The sequence below is a fragment of the Condylura cristata genome, unplaced genomic scaffold, assembly GCF_000260355.1.
Source record: "Condylura cristata isolate star-nosed mole 26May11 unplaced genomic scaffold, ConCri1.0 scaffold00025, whole genome shotgun sequence".
Taxonomy (NCBI): Eukaryota; Metazoa; Chordata; class Mammalia; order Eulipotyphla; family Talpidae; genus Condylura; species Condylura cristata.
This window is the reverse complement of record NW_004567126.1, coordinates 15,488,124-15,505,568: the sequence shown is the minus strand read 5'-3', so window position 1 is coordinate 15,505,568 and position 17,445 is coordinate 15,488,124. Positions and strand designations below refer to the sequence as shown.

At 36.8% G+C, this 17,445-nt stretch overlaps 2 protein-coding genes across 2 annotated transcripts; both read right to left on the bottom strand.

Annotated features, from left to right (window-relative positions):
• Positions 1–1,481: 1,481 nt before the first annotated feature.
• On the bottom strand, positions 1,482–2,705 carry LOC101628869 (olfactory receptor 8D4-like). The gene is made up of 2 exons (XM_004688810.2): positions 2,693–2,705; positions 1,482–2,443 (listed from the first exon to the last, which is right to left on the bottom strand). The coding sequence occupies exon 2, from the start codon at positions 2,421–2,423 to the stop codon at positions 1,482–1,484; it is 942 nt and encodes a 313-aa protein (XP_004688867.1). The 5' UTR covers positions 2,424–2,443; positions 2,693–2,705.
• An 11,879-nt stretch (positions 2,706–14,584) lies between these two features.
• Positions 14,585–15,520, bottom strand: LOC101628643 (olfactory receptor 8D4-like). The gene has a single exon (XM_004688809.1). It carries the CDS (start codon positions 15,518–15,520, stop codon positions 14,585–14,587), a length of 936 nt encoding a protein of 311 aa, XP_004688866.1.
• Between the last annotated feature and the right edge of the window lie 1,925 nt (positions 15,521–17,445).

Sequence of the window (17,445 nt, the reverse complement as noted above, 5' to 3'; positions counted from 1 at the left end):
GTAGTCTAGTTTCATTTTTTTTTTTTTCCACATGAGTGATCCAGTTTTCCAGGACCATTTATTGAACCAACTGCCCTTATCACATTGCACATTCTTTGCTCCTGTGTTAAAAATCAGTTGTCCACATATATGTGGATTTATTTCTGGTTTTATATTCTATTCTATTGGTCAGTGTGTCTGTTTTTGTTCCAGTAAAATAATGTTTTAATTATTATAGCATGAAGCCTGGAAGTGTGACACCTCCATGCCCCTTCCCTTTAGTCAGGAGAACAATGGCTATTTGAGTATTTTTGTGGTTCCATATAAATTTCATCAGTTTTTGTTCTACTTTATACAATTGAAATTTTTAATGGATTAGCATTGAATCTGTGAATTACTTTTGGTAGGATGGCCATTTTGATAATTTGTATTATTCTAACCCACAAGCCACTGAAAATATGCCTCACTTCTCTTAAAGCATGATTTATACCTAATTATCATGCTTGTTTATTAAATGACTTCTGTAATATATGCCACTCACTCATACACCAAATGTAATTAGAAACCTTGCCCATCATATTCACATATTTCAGAACATAAAGGAGCACCCAGCACACTGTCCATCATAATCATATGCTAAGAAATGAATTAATCGATTCATTATATTTTGCATACAGTGCATTATCTTCTTCATTGTGTAAGAGTTCCTTGGGACACTAAAGTTTTCCTTCTTTGTTTGATTCAGTAAGTATGAGGAGAATATTTAAAACAAAGCCTATATCCTGGATTAAATCCCAACTCAAAGAATTACACAAAAAGTTTTAAATACTGCACATATATTTGGATACAGAAAAAGTGATGAATTTTAGGTAAGATTGTATAATATGGTGCATTCATCTAGAGAGTCTTAGTCTAATCCTCTTATTAACAGACCAAATATTAGGGCCTTATTGGCTTAGCCCTTTGCTGGAGCAGCCTCACTAAATTCATGCTTGATAGAACATTGACCTTTAATAAACCCTTAAGAAAAGTTCTTTGATTATAAAATGTAGTCATGATATCTGGCACACTGTTTATATTTCCTATGCAAATGTCCATAAGAAAAATATTCTTTTAAAGTAAGATAAATAAGAGAAAATACTTTTTCTAATCAGTAGGAACTTGGTGTAATTTTTATCGATGTGACAGTTCTATATGTCATGATTTCATTTTTCTATTGGCCTAACTCACAAAACTAAACATAAATATTGATCTCCATCCCATAATGGAATTAAACATTAAAATTTACATTATACTTACATATTTGTTGCTTACATTTTAAAATATGTGCACATGTCAGTAATATCAATATAAAATTAAGATAATGAGAATTATGACTGCATAAATCTTTATCAGTAACTACGTATGTATTTTCAAATTATTGTTTTAAATGGTCATGATAGAAATACAAATGACATAAATATATAATTATAATTGACAAGTTATTCTTAAAATAATATTAATTATGAAGATGTGCTCCGCTTTAAGAGTTTTATCACAGCATTTTGGACTTCCTTATTCCTCAGACTATAAATCAATGGGTTCAGCATGGGAATCACAATGGTGTAAAATACAGACGTCACTTTCTCTTGGATGGCTGAGCTGCTGGAAGCAGGTTTGAGATATATGGACATGAGAGACCCATAGAAAATAAGAACAGCTGTCAAGTGGGAGCCGCAAGTGCTGAAAGCCTTGGACCTGCCCTCTTTAGACTGGATGCGGAGGATGCTGGAGAGGATGAAAATGTAGGAAATGATGATTGTCACACTGGTAGTTACCATGTTAAATCCACCAAAAACAAAAATCAAAAGTTCATCAATGTATGTGCTGGAACAGGAGAGTTTCATAAGGGGGACGATGTCACAGTAATAATGTTTAATTTTAATGACATTTAATCCACAGAAATCCAAACTTAGCAAACAACCCTCAAAAACCATGGCAAGGGTAAAACCTACTGAGAAGACTGCAGCCACCAGCAGAGAACAGACCCGACGGGACATGATGACATTGTAGAGCAGGGGGCTGCAGATGGCAACATAGCGATCATAGGCCATTACTGCCAACATGTAGCACTCAGAAATGGCACACACACAGAATAAAAAAAACTGAATATTGCATCCAAAATAAGAGATAGTTTTATCTTTGCTTAAAATCCCTACTAACATTTTAGGGATAATAATAGTGGAATAGCAGAAATCTATAAAAGATAAACTACTGAGGAAATAGTACATGGGAATGTGAAGTTGAGGACTCAACCCAATTATGGATATCATGCCGAGATTTCCCACAATGGTAGCTATATAAATCCCCAAAAAGAGGAAGAAAAGGGGCAGCTGAAGCTCTGGTTGGTCACTTAATCCTGAGAGAAGAAACTCGGTGACTGTGGACTTATTTCTCATACCCATTCTCCTGTGGAAATCTGTGGAGATTAAAGAGGAAATAATCCAATTAAACAGTCAGAGACCCAGCTCAGCTCCAAATTCAGGCTTTACATTCCCTTTGCACCTGTTCTGTGCTTCCATTGAGGACAGATACTCACCCTCCAGAGAGTCAGCAGTCAGATTAAACAGTCAGAAAGATCTGGCTACCAGTAGATGGAGGAACCATGCATAAACTTTCATATGTAGGGTAGTGTCTCAGATTCTTTCAGCAAAGTATAAAACGTTTAACTCCAGTGTTAGAAAGAAGACTGTTGCTAAAGACTGGAGAAGCAAACCAGATAGGGGCATAAACAAAGGGATGTGGGCTACAAAAATTCCTCGCCTACATGTAGCCTGATTCCAGTATTTCAATAAAGAAGCTGCCTCTTGTTAAGGTCTGTAATGATTTCTGGGTTAGATTTTCAAGTGTGTTCAGGAGGATATTCATTTGGGGCTGTAATATCGGTGTATATGAAGTTATTATCCCAGGGTCTGATGATTTCAGACATGCAGAGTTTAACAAACAAGTTTCTTAACGGGAGGATATTTTAAGCCTCCAAATCAACTATAGAACACACAATAATTTCCAAACTTAAAAACAAAATGTTTCATAGCATTATATTGCTCTGTACTGTTGAGAAAACTGAGCTTTCATACTGAATGTCTCTAGTTTAATCCTAAACTTACTGCCTGGTCAGAAGCTCGTTCCTGCACTTGAGCAGCTGGTGGCAGAGTGGTGGCCTCCCAACCTGTTTCTGCTCTCTGAGTCTGACAGCTTTCTGGGCCACTTGACTTCTCTCAGGAAGCCTCTGAGGGCTTTAACGCCCTTATGCTAGTGCTGCCACTTTGAGCAAAGCAGGTATCCCAGGTGTTTGTGTTTCCACTGTAGGGGTCTCATGGTACCCGGTTCCACCCAGAATTCTCTAGGTTGGGTAAAGATGCCATTTGTGGGGCTGCCTGTTTTGGGTTCACTCACATTATTATTTCTGAAAAGTGGACCTATTTCTTTTTCCCAGTGATGGATGCTTCTGAGTTCTCTCTGCCATCTCTCTGTGTTGCTCTCTTTCCTTGTTTACCCAGTGATTATGAAAAGCCCCACTCAGACAGCTTCTTTAGAAAATTCTATCTGACTAGTCCAGAATCTACCTGTCCTGGGCTTTTCCAGAAGCTGATCATGTCTTCCTTCTTTCAGTCATTTATTGTTCTATGGGACAGACTTCCTCTAGGCCACTTGAGTTCCCTACAATGCTGATGCCTCCTCCTGATTTCCCCAGTCAGTTTAAACAAGGAATGTTTTTGACACTGTACATGTCTTCTCAGAGCAAGTTCCAAGTCTGTGGAACTCTTCATCCTCCTATCTTCTTTTTCTTACTCTGAGGGTTGAAGCTAGAGAAATCATGTGCAAAGGAGTGATAAGTCCCCGTGCTGTGAGTGTTAGTGTCATACTCTAGAACACTCTTCCCTAATCCACTGCCAAATAGTATGCACAAGTGCAGCTCGGTCACAGAGAAATTGCAAGGAGATCTTCAAGAAGATGGTATACTTACCATTAATGTTTCATCATGTTTTCAGAGTGTCCTTAGTGTTGCAAACAGTATCTGCTTTCAAGTGCCTGATCCACACATTTTTCCTGTTTCTTTTTTTATCCTATGTCCTGCACCTGTCTGACTTCTATCCAAGTCAACTACCCCCTTTACCCTCGCTTGCGCCACTTCCTACAGAAGCTTGTGCTGTAGGTCTGTGCAACTTAACACATAGCTCAACAACTGGACCCAATATCATCACTGGGACAATGTGAAAATTATGATCTTATGTCCTAATCAGAGGACTGACTGAGAACCTGGAGTTTAACAATCTCTGGACACATGTGATGTACAAAGAGTTTGAGAAGCATTGATTGGCTTATTCTCCTTTAGAGTTGAAATCTTTATGCATTTTCTGTGCCTGACAGCACCACTTGAGGATTAAAAACATCTTTGAAGCACCTTAAGAAGAGTCTTCTTAGGTGATTCAGCACAAATTTGGGATAGAACTATGCAATTTATATTTTAGTAAATCGAGTTTTTGGCTGTGTGGTAGACACCTGTCCTTATAAAACTAAGGTTATACAAATGTAACTTATGCACATGATACTTTATTTACTTTATTCAACTGTCTACTAAATGATGATGTCTAAGAGGTTAGGTGTAAGCTTTTTATGTTAGAATTTTGACCACTCTTCAAATCTCATACTGCATCGTTTACATGTTCCACCCCTCATGTAATTCTAGCAACTCAAAACAAAATTTAGCAGTTTGGTTTTTTTTCAATATTTCAGTATGCCACAAAGGATTATTACTAGGACCTTAATAACAATATTACAAAGGTGGCATCTCAAACAATACTGACAAAGAAAAATGCATTTTTCATTGATGGGCGATTTAAGTGATTCTACAAGCCCATTTCTTAACTGGTAAAAGCAAACACTTGGCCGCCAACAAGGCTCTTGCAGCTATCAGAATTGGTTTTTCTCTCCTCTCTAGAATGCAGTATCTGAAAGTGGTGAGCAAAGAATGATACAGTTGTAAAGTCAGCTGAGCTAGTGTAAATACAGGATTGTTGGAAAGCTGGTTTAGTTTTGATTAATTTTTGTTTTAGCTCTTTAGTTAGTGTTATCTTTAGGTAGGGAAGAAACACAGCGCCTATCTGGCTCCTTCATGTTGCTCTTGCTGTATTTGGACCAGTGAGAGTTGCTGCTCCGTGTGTACATAGAAGCACTACTGGGTTACTCTGCTGCAGAGCTGATTTTCTCTTCCTGGACTTCTCTTCTAATTTGAACCTCTCTTTGCTCCTGGCTGTGCCTGAAAACACTGCATGCTCAGGTAAAGTGACCTGAAAAGACTCTACAGTGAAGAGCCTTCTTGGGAGATTCTGCCCAAGATAATGATTGAACTGTACAATTTAACATTGTAGTACTTTTAGTCCCATCCTTAGAGATTCCAGCCAGTGTGAATGTATCATGAGCTTCACAGTGAACAGTGCGCACTGGTATCTGTTTTACTGTCTGCTAAGTAGTGAATTTTATTATGTTAGGACTAAAATTTTTACCTTGTAAGTTCGGCGAACCTTGCAATAGTCTACTGCACTCATTTACCTGATTTGGGTCTGCTGTATTGGTAGCAACTCAAAAGAAATTTAGTAATTCAAAAGGGGCCACTTCAGTGTAGCCAAAGTATCATTGAAATGATAACAATTAAGAGTATTTTATAAAGGTGAAGTCTCAAACAGTATTGTCCAAGAGAAATAAATTTTACATAAATGAATAAATTTTTCTGGAAGCTGATTTTTAAGAAAATAAAACACACACTTAAAGTCAGTTTTAATGCTAAAATGTATTTACCTAGTAAATCCAAAAAATCTAATTTTTAAAAGTAATGATATCAATGCTGTAAGTAGGTGTTTCACATTCTTTAAAAAATCTTTATATTTCATAATATATTTAATGCTTCAGCAATTCCAAAATCAAGGAAGCCATATTTCAAATGCTCAGTAGTCACATGTGTATATATGGCTGTATATTGTGTAGCACAGATGATGATAATTTTTTCCCTAGATCTGACTTCATTTTCAAAAATCAGTTTCCACTTTTTAGTGAAGAAAAAATTAACTAAGGTGGCAGAAGGAACACTGAACCATGAATCACTACATTTAGATTCAGCACCAACTCTAGGATTTAGTTTAACATTTGACTTCATCTGAGTGTCTCTTTGATCTTCATGCGTTAATCAGTAAGAAAACGGACACTTCAAGAATGATTGTACAAATTAAATAAGAGTATTAACTTGAACTCAATGTGTGCATTGCAAGGTCTGTATAAGTAGATTAGTAGCATTATAATTCTATTTTCACAAATTAATCCACAGACTAGCTCCTAGGGCCCTTAGACAATACGAGTGGACAAGGCACACCGAGTCTGGATGGACAACCAAGGCTTAGTGACCTGCAGACACACAGAAACCTTCGTGCTCATGTGGACAATCAGAGTTGATTTTAGAGCATGCTATACCTACAGAAATGGGCATCGTACCTCTGAAACTCACCTTTCCCTCCTGAAGCCTTAGCAACGTGTAGCTTCTTGTAGTCTCATTGCATCAAGAATAAACATGGATTGGGCCCTCCCTGGTGGTGCAGTGGGTTAGGGTGCAACACTGCAAGCTGGCTGCAGCCACTTTGGTGCTGGTTTGATTCTGGCCCCGGAGGTAACCCACATGTCACAGTAGACCTCTCCTGTCTCGATTGCTGCTCCCCTCAGCAGTGTCCTTCATCCATCTGCCTGTTCTGCTCCCCACTGTCGCTGATGAATCCTCTCACTGCCCCTGCACTTCTGGCAGGCACCCCAGTTCTGTATGCATAAATAAATAAGCCTTTAAAAAACAAGAATAAACATGGATTAATCATATTTTTCATTCTTCAATAAACAAGCAACCATACAAACCAGAATGAGGTTTAAGTGTACCTGTGACTACTCTAATCACACTAACATCTTATCTCTGGAAATATAAGGACAAGGAGTTCCCAAGGGTTTTTAATCTCCTGAGGTTTAATAGCCTATAGAGCTGTAAGAATTATCATTTGTTGGTCTATCAACCTTTTTCTAATATAATAAAACCTAGCCATGTAGTAGAGACATTTTTCCAGAGTTATGCAGTGGGTATAATACAAGCTTAGAATATGTTTAGGTTGTGACAAATAGGGGAATAAATGAGAAAAAGAATATTATTTTTTTTTCATGGAACATTTATTAACAATAGATGTTGTCTCCAGTTATATGTATTTTTAAAATACAAGTGATGGAATTTAGCCATTTTATTTTGGACACCTATTTTGACTGGTCACTCAGAGAATCAACACTATCCATCAAAAATACAATCTGGTGGGCAGATTATTGCCCAACACACACCTAAAACATTGCTGAATGAATGAGCATGATGGTCTCTGTGGAATAAGCATAAGGAATTGTGTGTGCAAGAGATGGGGCAGATCACTGCTCTCCACCAGTGTGAAACACAATCTTTTGGAAGAATAGTTTTAATTTAATTTTTTAAATTAATTAATTGATTTTAACTGAGGCAATATTTAGATCAACCCTTTAGGTATTGCAAGCATAGGGCTATCAGTCACCCATATCCACCATCCCATCCAGAGTGCACCTTCTCTTTATTCTTTCCCTACCCTCAACCCCTTTTTTCCTCCTCTGGTGGTTCATTTCTATAGTCATTGAGGGTGAGTTTTTAAGCTTGTTTTAATAAGACTCTTAGTTTAAATACTCTATATTCCACATGTTAGTGACACCACCCATTTCTTATCTTTCTTCTTTCAGCTTGTTTCACTTAGCATTATCCGTTCCAGCTCCATCCATGTTGAGTTTATCATTTTCTCTGCTATGAGAATATTCCATTGTGTATATAGCCACAATTTTGTGATCCAGTCATCTGTCTTTTGACATTTAGATGGGTTCCTTAATTCGGCCATAGTACGCAGCACTGCAGTAAACATGGGCTTATATTTTTCCTTTTAGAAGTAGTGTATTTATTTATTTTATATCTTTGTGAATTTTTGCACAGTATTTGATTTCTCCCCTCAGCTGTAGTCCCTTTACTCTCCCACCACCATGGCACCCATGACTCATCACCAGTTTCTTGATTTCTTCTCTCTACTGTTTCAACACCTTGCCCTTCACTTTTGTGGTCTTCTATTTCTTTGACCGATGTATTACAGTTTTCTTTATATAGATATTTTACCTCCTTTGTTAGGTTTACTCCTAGATAATTTATTTTGTGTAATTACAAATAGGATTACTTGCTTAGTTTGTTTCTCTTCTATCTTATTGTTTGCATATAGGAAAGCAATTGATTTTTTTCTATTTATGGTTGCCACATGGTTTAATTGATTGTATTTACTACAGTACATTCAGGGAAGTTTTGATGGCTCTCTATGTACATTATCTTGTCATCGGCACGTAATAAGAGTTTTATTTCTTTTCCAATTTCATTTCTTTTTGTCTTTCCTTTGTTTAAGTGATCTAGCAGGGATTTCCAATTCTCTGTTGAACAGTAATGATGAATGTAGACATCCTTGTCTTGTATCAGCTCTTAGTGGATGTTCTTTCAGTTTTATAGCATTGAGAATGATAATAGCTATGGGCTCGTTGTTAATGGCTTTTCAAATTTTATGCTCTATTTATTCCCTGTATTTTGAGGGTTTTCATCATAAATGGATGGTGAAACTTAACATCTGCTTTCTCAGTATCTTACTATAGTTGTATGCTTGTTATCTCTCTTTTTGTTTATGTGTTGATTTATAATGGTTGATTTTGAACCACACTGTGTCCTTAGTATAAATCCAACTTGGTCATGGTATGTGATCCTTTTAATGTGTCTTTAGATTTAGTTTGCTAGGATTTTGTTGATGTTTGCATGTGTATTCCTTATGGAAATTGGTCTGTAGTTTTCTTTTTTTTGTGTGTGTTGTCTTTAGTTTTAAGCCATTAGAGTAATACCTAAAATTCACTTATGAAACCATCTGATTTAGGGCTTTTTGATTACTTTTTCAGTTCCCTTGCTGGTGATCATTTGGTTCATGATTTGTACTTCTTTCATATGCACTTTGGATGATTTAAAATTTTTTTAAAATTTGTCAATTTGTTAGTGAATATATGTTCAGGGTAGTCTCTGTCTTATGAATTACAACTACAATGTTAATTGTAATTTATCTTCTTTCTTTTTTGTTCTGTTTATTTGAGGTTTCTCCATTTTTTTTTTTGGTGAGCCTTACTGACTTTTGGCTTTTGTTTATTTTTTCAATGAGCCATTTTTGGCTCTGTAATATTTTGGCCTGTCTTTATATTTCTCATCTGTTATTTCTCCAATAATCTTTCATTCCTGTTTGCTCATTTTCTCCTTGTAGGGCTCTCATCGTTCATGTTTTGGCAGTCTTGATAGTATCTTACAAGTCACTAAGACTCTGTTCAGTTTTTTTTTTTTTTAATATTTTCTTTCTTCTCTTCTTTAACTTTAATTTTAATTTCTTCTCTTTATGTCCATAGATTTGGTCTTTTGTATGTTCATATCTACTATAGAAACCCTCTACTGAGTTTCTCCAATTTATTGTTCTGCTTTACTCCTTTTAATATTTATTGTTATTCTGTTTATTTTCAGATGTTCTTTTGCTTATGCTGCCTCATTATTCATATTTTCTTTTAATTTTTTGTTAAATTTTGGCAATACTCGTGTTTGTCTAGTAAGTAATGTCTTGGTTTCCTCAGAGACAGTTTTAGCTTAATACTTTCTTTTTTCTTTGTATGCAGTATAGCTTTATTCAAAGATTAGATACCTTGAATATCATATTATGTTAATACAGGAAATGGAGTGGTTCTTCTTCAAATGGATTTTTTCTTTTTACTACTTGCAGTAGACTGTAACTCTTGTTTTCTTAATGACTAAGTCTTTCAAAAATATGTATTCTTTGTAATGTGTAGCCAGTGAAGATTCTTCCTTTCACTTGTGCTTTTAGTGTTTTGGAAGAGATTTTAAACACCATGAACCAAAATAAATTGGTAAACAAACAGATATATGGTCTATGTGCGTATATGTGTTTGTGCATGTATGATGTGGAAAATACTTCCCAACTTTGTACAGTAACTGTGGTGATGGACTCCCGCTGTGCTTTTAGGTTTTGCTGTCTTCTTGCTCTGAGACTATAGATCCAGAGGAGAACATTTAGAATCTTCTCAGTCTTTCTCAGTATGTCTCCTGCCTCAATCATTTGTATGGATTTCTAACTTTCTGTTATACACAGGCACTTTCCAATGACCTAATTTCCCAAAATATTTCTCTCAAGTTTTTACATCTAAGCTTTTAGTGCTCTACTGTTTGTCTCAATTGTAATCTTTTGCCCCAAGTCACTGGAGTGTGTTCATTTGCTTTTAAGTAGATCAAGAAAAACCTGCTGCTTTTCTGTTCTAAGTTTCAGTTGGGCAAAACAAACCAAATATTTTGTGTCATCAGTCTTTTAGATAGCCACCAGAAGTTTGGAGAGAAAAGCACATTTATGTGAGAATAAAGTCTGGTAGGCTTCTTTAGGAATGAAAAACTAGAACTCCACACGGGGGAGGTGGGCAGTCATCTTCAAGTGCACTAGTGAATTAGTGAACTAGAAAGTGATGTCATAGAAAGCAAGTCAAATGTCATAGTTTAACTGTCATTTTTGAGTTTTCTCTTGAGTTAGCAATCACTTGGTTGCTATAAACCTTGACTGCTTACTAGAGTTCTGGGCAGATTCTTAAAGCTTATGTTGGTTTTTCATGTGTCTGAGAAGATAAAGCACGAGGGTGGAGTTAATATTTCTGCTGTTTTCACTGATACTGCTCCCATTTGGGTCACTTTTATTATATCCTTTATGTTTCTCTTCTTAATACTTTCTATAATTTTTTTTAAGATTTATTTATTTATGCTTACAGAACTGGGGTACAGGTGAGAGGTGTGGTGGGTGAGAGGATTCACCAGAGACAGAGTGGGGAACAGAATAGGCAGATCTACTGAAATACACTGCTGGGGGGAGCAGCGGGCAGGTCAGGAGAAGTCTGCCACGCCACGTGGGTTAGCTCCCTGGCCGGGTATTGAACTCATGCTGCAGTAGCTTTGGAGAGCTTCATAGTGTGGTGTTTAAGCCACTGTACCACCAGGGAGAGCTCTCTTTCTATAAATTATTTTTTAAAGAACTTTTGTAAATTAATTACACTAACCCTTATCTATATTATTTCCATGTCTTTTTCTATTAACTGACTTTTCTCTTGCTTGTGGAAAAACATGTGTTGTCCTTGCATGTAGAGTGATGATCTACTCTAGATAAACCACTCATGTCACAATGTTGCACCTTTGGGTTAATAGTTTTACTTTAATTAATGTTGAAATTTATGTTGTGAGACAATTTAGATATTGCTAATAAGTTGAGTCTTCAAAACTTTTTCTCATATAATTTTACAATTAAGCTCTAGGATAGTCTTTACTACAGAAAAATGTTTAAGCTTGATGTTGGTTCATGATGCTTCAGCTTCTCTAATGTATGCAAAAGGAAATCTCTTTTCTGACTAGTTGGATTTGGAGCTTCTACCACATGTCTGTCCTTTGAGAAATTTTCACAGTTTCTCTGCTGATACTTTCTTGGCTTTGTTAAGTTCTTCTGTATACTTTGTTTTTCAGCCAAACTGTCAAGAACTTTCCGTTGAAGATTTATGCAACTTTTGTGTCTGTTTAACAAATCTGTTCTTGTGAGCTGTATACTAACATGTCTGAAGCCTTCACTTCACCAAACTCTTGATAGCTGTCTCCTCAACACACTTAGATGACTTTACCTGAATGTGGTATAACAGTGACCTGAGGTGAAATGTGTTACAAGTGCAAGGCTCCCCTCATTTGCCTCTCCTCTAACAGGTATCACATTGCTGGGCTACCTATACTTTAGCGTCTCAATATATATTAAGAAATATATTTTACATGTTTTTCTAGTTATTTATGGTAAGCACTGAACTCCGGTCTCAGTTTTTTTTTTCTTTGTTTACTGACATTATCAATAATATTTTCCTGAAGCTATTTGGAGATGATTGAATTTTTTAAATATTTAAAATATAAAGTTTGAATTCTCAAACTTTACATAATTTCAATTTCATTGAGTTATTAATAACATTTTTATTGTTTTGGAATTTATTCATTTCTAGAAAGTATACGTAATCAGCTTTTATATATCATATTTAGAAACAGGATACTGTATTTTGTATTACAAAAATTTTATTTTTATTTATTTTTTAAGATTTATTTATTTATGCATACAAGACCTGGGGTACAGGACAGAGAAGTGGAGGTGAGAGGATTCACCAGAGACAGAGTGGGGATCAGAAAGGTAGATCTACTGAAACACTCTTGAGGGGAGCAGCAGGTGAGACAGGTGAGGACTTGTGCCATGTGGGTCAGCTCCCTGGCCAGGGATCAGACTCATGCTGCAGTGGCTACAAAGAGCTTCATAGTACTGTGTTTTAACCATTTGCACCACCATGGAGGCACCTCATTTAATTTATTACTTATAAGTTTTACAAAAAGGCAGAACTGGTTATAATATGGAAACTTTGATTTCCTATGTGGTATAACTCAAAATTCCATAAATTTAAACTGGATTTATTGAAAGAGAACATCCAAGTTTCAAATATCCTAAATCAATATGTAATCCTTCAGTCAAGTGAACAGTTCTACTTTATTATTTACAAATGAAAATGGAAATAGCTTAGACCAGCCTTGGTGGTGTAACAGGTTTAAGCACAGCACTACCAAGCTAGCTGCAGCCACTTCAGCATGAGTTTGATCCCAGGTCACAAAGGCACAGCAGACCTCTTCTGACACACCTGCTGCTCTTCTCAGCAGTGTACTTCATCAGTTTGCTTGTTTTGTTCCCACTCTGTCTCTGGTGAATTCTCTTACTGCTCTTGCATTGCCAGCCTGTACCCCAGTTCTGTATGCATAAATAAAACTTAAGAAAAAAAGAAAATGGAAATCTCTCATGAAAACATAATTTTTTTCTACTTCTAATGCTCGCATGCATGAAAACTTAAGTCATTCATTGCGGAATATGTCATCAGACTCACTAGTGTTGTCTGTTTCCAACAAGCCAATAGTTTTTCTTAACCTTATCAATCTCATTATACACATAATAAACATAATATGTCTATACATTTTCTTATTCATTTATATAGAAGACATTTTGTCAATATAATCTACAGAACTCTACTTTTGAAACATACCTGTGTCTTAAAGTCTTATTCTTGACATCACCTGGAATGTGCCATCCTCCTGAATCCCCTTTGGTTCTTTTTTCTCCACCTTCATGAATTTTTGGCCATCCTGCCAGTTTCTTCACTATGCCAGGTTTATTGTATCCTTCATGATCTATACCTGCTTTTGCTCTTCCTTTTTTACATAAATCTGGATTTCTTTTCAGTTAGGTTTCATTAAATGTCTCTTCTTCAAAGAGATCTAGCAAGTCACCCTCAATCCACTGACAAAATATGCCTCACATCTTTAAAGCATTACCTAATTATCATTCTTATTTATTAAATGACTTCTGTAATATATGCCAGTCAGTCATCCATCAAATGTAATTAAAAGCCTAGTCCATCATATTCATATGATATTTCAGCAAGTAAAGGAACACCCAGCACCCTGTCCATCATAACCATAAGCTGAGAAATGAATTAATGCATATAATTCTGCAAGCAGTGCATTATCTTCTTTAATGTATAAGAGTTTCTTGGGATACTAAAGTTTTTTCCTCTTTTCTTGATTCAAAATGTATGAGGAAAAAGTTAAAAACAGAGAACTTACACCCTGAATTAAATACCAACTAAAAAATTACACAGAAAGTTTTAAATACTGCACATATATCTGGATACAGAAAAAGTGATGGATTTTAGGTAAGATTATATAAATATGATACATTCATCTAGATAGTCCTAGTCTAATGCTCTTATCACCAGGCTACACACCAGGGCCTTATTGCATTAGCGCTATGTGGGCGCTTCCTCACTGAATTCATGTTTGATATCACATTGCCTTTTAATAAGCCCTTAAAAAAATGGAAAAGTACTTTTATTGTACATTGTAGTCATTGTTTTGTCACACTGTTTATTATGTCCTATGCAGTGTCCATAAGAAAAATAAACCATTAAAGTAAGATAAACAAGAGAAAACACTTTTCTAAATTATAGTAATATGGTATTTTTTTAATCTGATGTGACAGTCTAATGCATCATGATTTCATTTTTCTAAAATGGCCTAGTTCACAAAACTAAATGGAAATATTGTTATTTAATCCCAGGTTGGAATTACACATTAAAATCTGAGATTTTTATACCTACATATTTGTTGTTTTACATTTTAAAGATATTCTGTGTATTTGTATTAGTAATCTCCATATAAAATTTCAAATGTTTATTCAGTATTTTATCTGTATAATACCTGTATAAAACGACATCTATATTTTCACCTCACTTAAAATTATTTTTAGTCAGGATATAAACAGAATATACATATATGCATAAGTTATTCTTCAATTCATATTATTTATGAAGATGGGTTTCTCTTTAAGAGCTTTTTCACAGCATTTTGGACTTCCTTATTCCTCAGACTATAAATCAGTGGGTTCAGCATGGGAATCATCATGGTGTAAAATACAGATGTCACTTTCTCCTGGATGGCTGAACTGCTGGCAGCAGGTTTGAGATATGTGGAAATGAGAGATCCATAGAAAATAAGAACAGCTGTCAAGTGGGAGCCACAGGTGTTGAACGTTTTGGCCCGACCTTCTTTAGACTGGATGCGGAGGATGCTGGAGATGATGAAAGCGTATGAAGTGACGATTGTTACGCTGGGGGTTACCATGTTAAATCCACCAACAACATAAATCAAAATTTCATCAATATACGTGCTGGAACAGGAGAGTTTTATAAGTGGCATGATGTCACAGAAGTAATGTTTAATGATATTGGGTCCACAGTAATCCAAAGGTATCAAGCAACCATCAAAAAGCATAGCAAAGAAAAGACCTACTGAGAAGACACCAGCCACCAGCAGAGAACAGACCCGAGGGGACATGATGACATTGTAGAGCAGGGGGCGGCAGATGGCGACATAGCGATCATAGGCCATGGCGGCCAACATGTAGCACTCACAAACAGCAAACATACAAAAAAAAAAGAACTGACTCATGCATCCGGAATAAGAGATATATTTATCTCTGCTTAAAATCATTGCCAGTGTCTTTGGGATAATGACAGAAGAATAGCAGAAATCTATAAAAGATAAGCTGCTGAGGAAATAGTACATGGGAATGTGAAGTTGAGAACTCAGCACAATTGTTGAGATCATGCCAAGATTCCCCACCACTGTAACTATATAAATCCCCAAGAAGAGGAAGAAAAGGGGCAGCTGAAGCTCTGGTTGGTCAGTTAATCCTGAAAGAAAAAACCCATTCACTCTGGACTCATTTCTTATACCCATTCTCCTGGTGAAATCTGTGGAGACCAAAGAGGAAATAATCTGATTAAACAGGCAGAGACCCAGCTCCCCTCCCATTCTTGAATTTAGGTTTTATACTCCCTTTGCACCTGTTCTGTGCCTCCAGTGAGGACAGATACTCACCCTCCAGAAAGTCAGCAGTCAGATTAAACAGTCAGAAAGCTTCTAGCTACCTGTAGATGGAGGAACCATGCATAAACTTTCATATGCAGGCCAGTGTCTCAGATTATTTTAACTAAGTATAAAACCTTTGAATCCACTATTAGAAACCCTGAGGCATTTCCGAAGCAAATCATCTGAGGAGGGGCAAAAGAAAGGGCTGTAGACTGAGAAAATACCTCTGCTGAGGGCATGCCTATACTGGCCTAATTGCAGTATTTTCACAGAGAGGCTGTTTCTTGTTAAGGCCTTTGATGCTTTCTGTGTTAGATTTCCAAGTGTGTTCAGCAGGGTGTTAATTCTGGAGCTATCATAATCAGTGTACATGAAGTAAGTGTCCCAACATCCTATGAGTTCAGGTATTATACAGAATTAAACCTTTCTTAACCGGAGGATATTTCAGAGACTAGTGACAACTATAGAACACACAGTAATTTCAAACTTAAAAACAAAATGTCTTATAGCGTTATATTGCTCTGTACTGTTAAGAGAACTGAGCTTTCATACTGAATGTCTCTAGTTTAATCCTAAACCTTCGGCCTGGTCAGAAGTTCGTTCCTGCGCTTTAGCAGCTGGTGGCAGAGTGGTGGCCTCCCAGCCTGTTTCTGCTCTCTGAGTCTGACAGCTTTCTGGGCCACTTGACTTCTCTCAGGAAGCCTCTGAGGGCTTTAACGCCCTTCTGCTAGTGCTGCCACTTTGAGCAAAGCAGGTATCCCAGTTGTTTGTGTTTCCACTGTAGGGGTTTCATGGCACCTGGTTTCACCCAGAATTCTCTAGTTTGGGCAGAGATGCCATTTGTGGGGCTGTCTGTTCTGGGGTCACTCACGTTACGATTTCTGAAAAGCGGACCTATTTCTTTTTCCCAGTGATAGACACTCCTGAGTCCTCTCTGGTCTTCTGTATCTCTCTCTTTCCTTGTTTACCCAGTGATTATGAAAAGCCCCACTTAGATCAGTTCATGTCTTCCTTCTTCCAGTCTGTTTCAGTTACTGTTCTATGGGACAGACTTCCTCTGGGCCACTTGAGTTCCTTACGATGCTGGTGCTTCCTCCTGATTTTCCCAGGTCAGTTTAAACAAGGAATCTTCCTAACACAGCACATGTCTTTGAGCAAGTTTCAGTTTTCTATGGAACTCTTCATTCTTCTCCTATATGCTCTTTTTTTTTTTTCCTTATCCTGAGGGATGAAGCTAAAAGAATCATGTGCAAAAGAACGAGAACTCCCTCGTGCTATGTTAGTGTCTTACTCTGGAGCCCCATTTTCTCCATCCAAACAGCATGCATAGGTGCTGTCTGGTCAAATAGACTACACAGAGGAGTAAGCAAGGAGATTTTCAAGAAGACAGTGTACTTACCATTAATCTGTTTCCTCTTGCTTTCAGAGTGTCCTTAGTGCTGCAGACAGTATCTGCTCTCAGCACGTGTCTAATTCCACGCATTTTCCTTTTTTTTTTTAATCCCATGCCCTGCACCTGTCTGACTTCTATCCAAGTCAGTTTCTTCTTTTTCCTGCTCCCTGTACAAGCCTGTGGTACGTGCTTGCTACTTAACACATAGTGCACCAACTGTCCCCACCGCCATCACTGGGAGGATGTGAAATGCAGGATGTTATGGCTTAACCCACAGCACGGAATCAATCTGCATAACAATCTCTGGATATGATGTGTGTGCACATAGAGTGTGAGAAGCACTGTTTGTCCTATTCTCCTTTAGAGTTGAAATCTTTGTTTTGTTTTGTACTTTGAAATT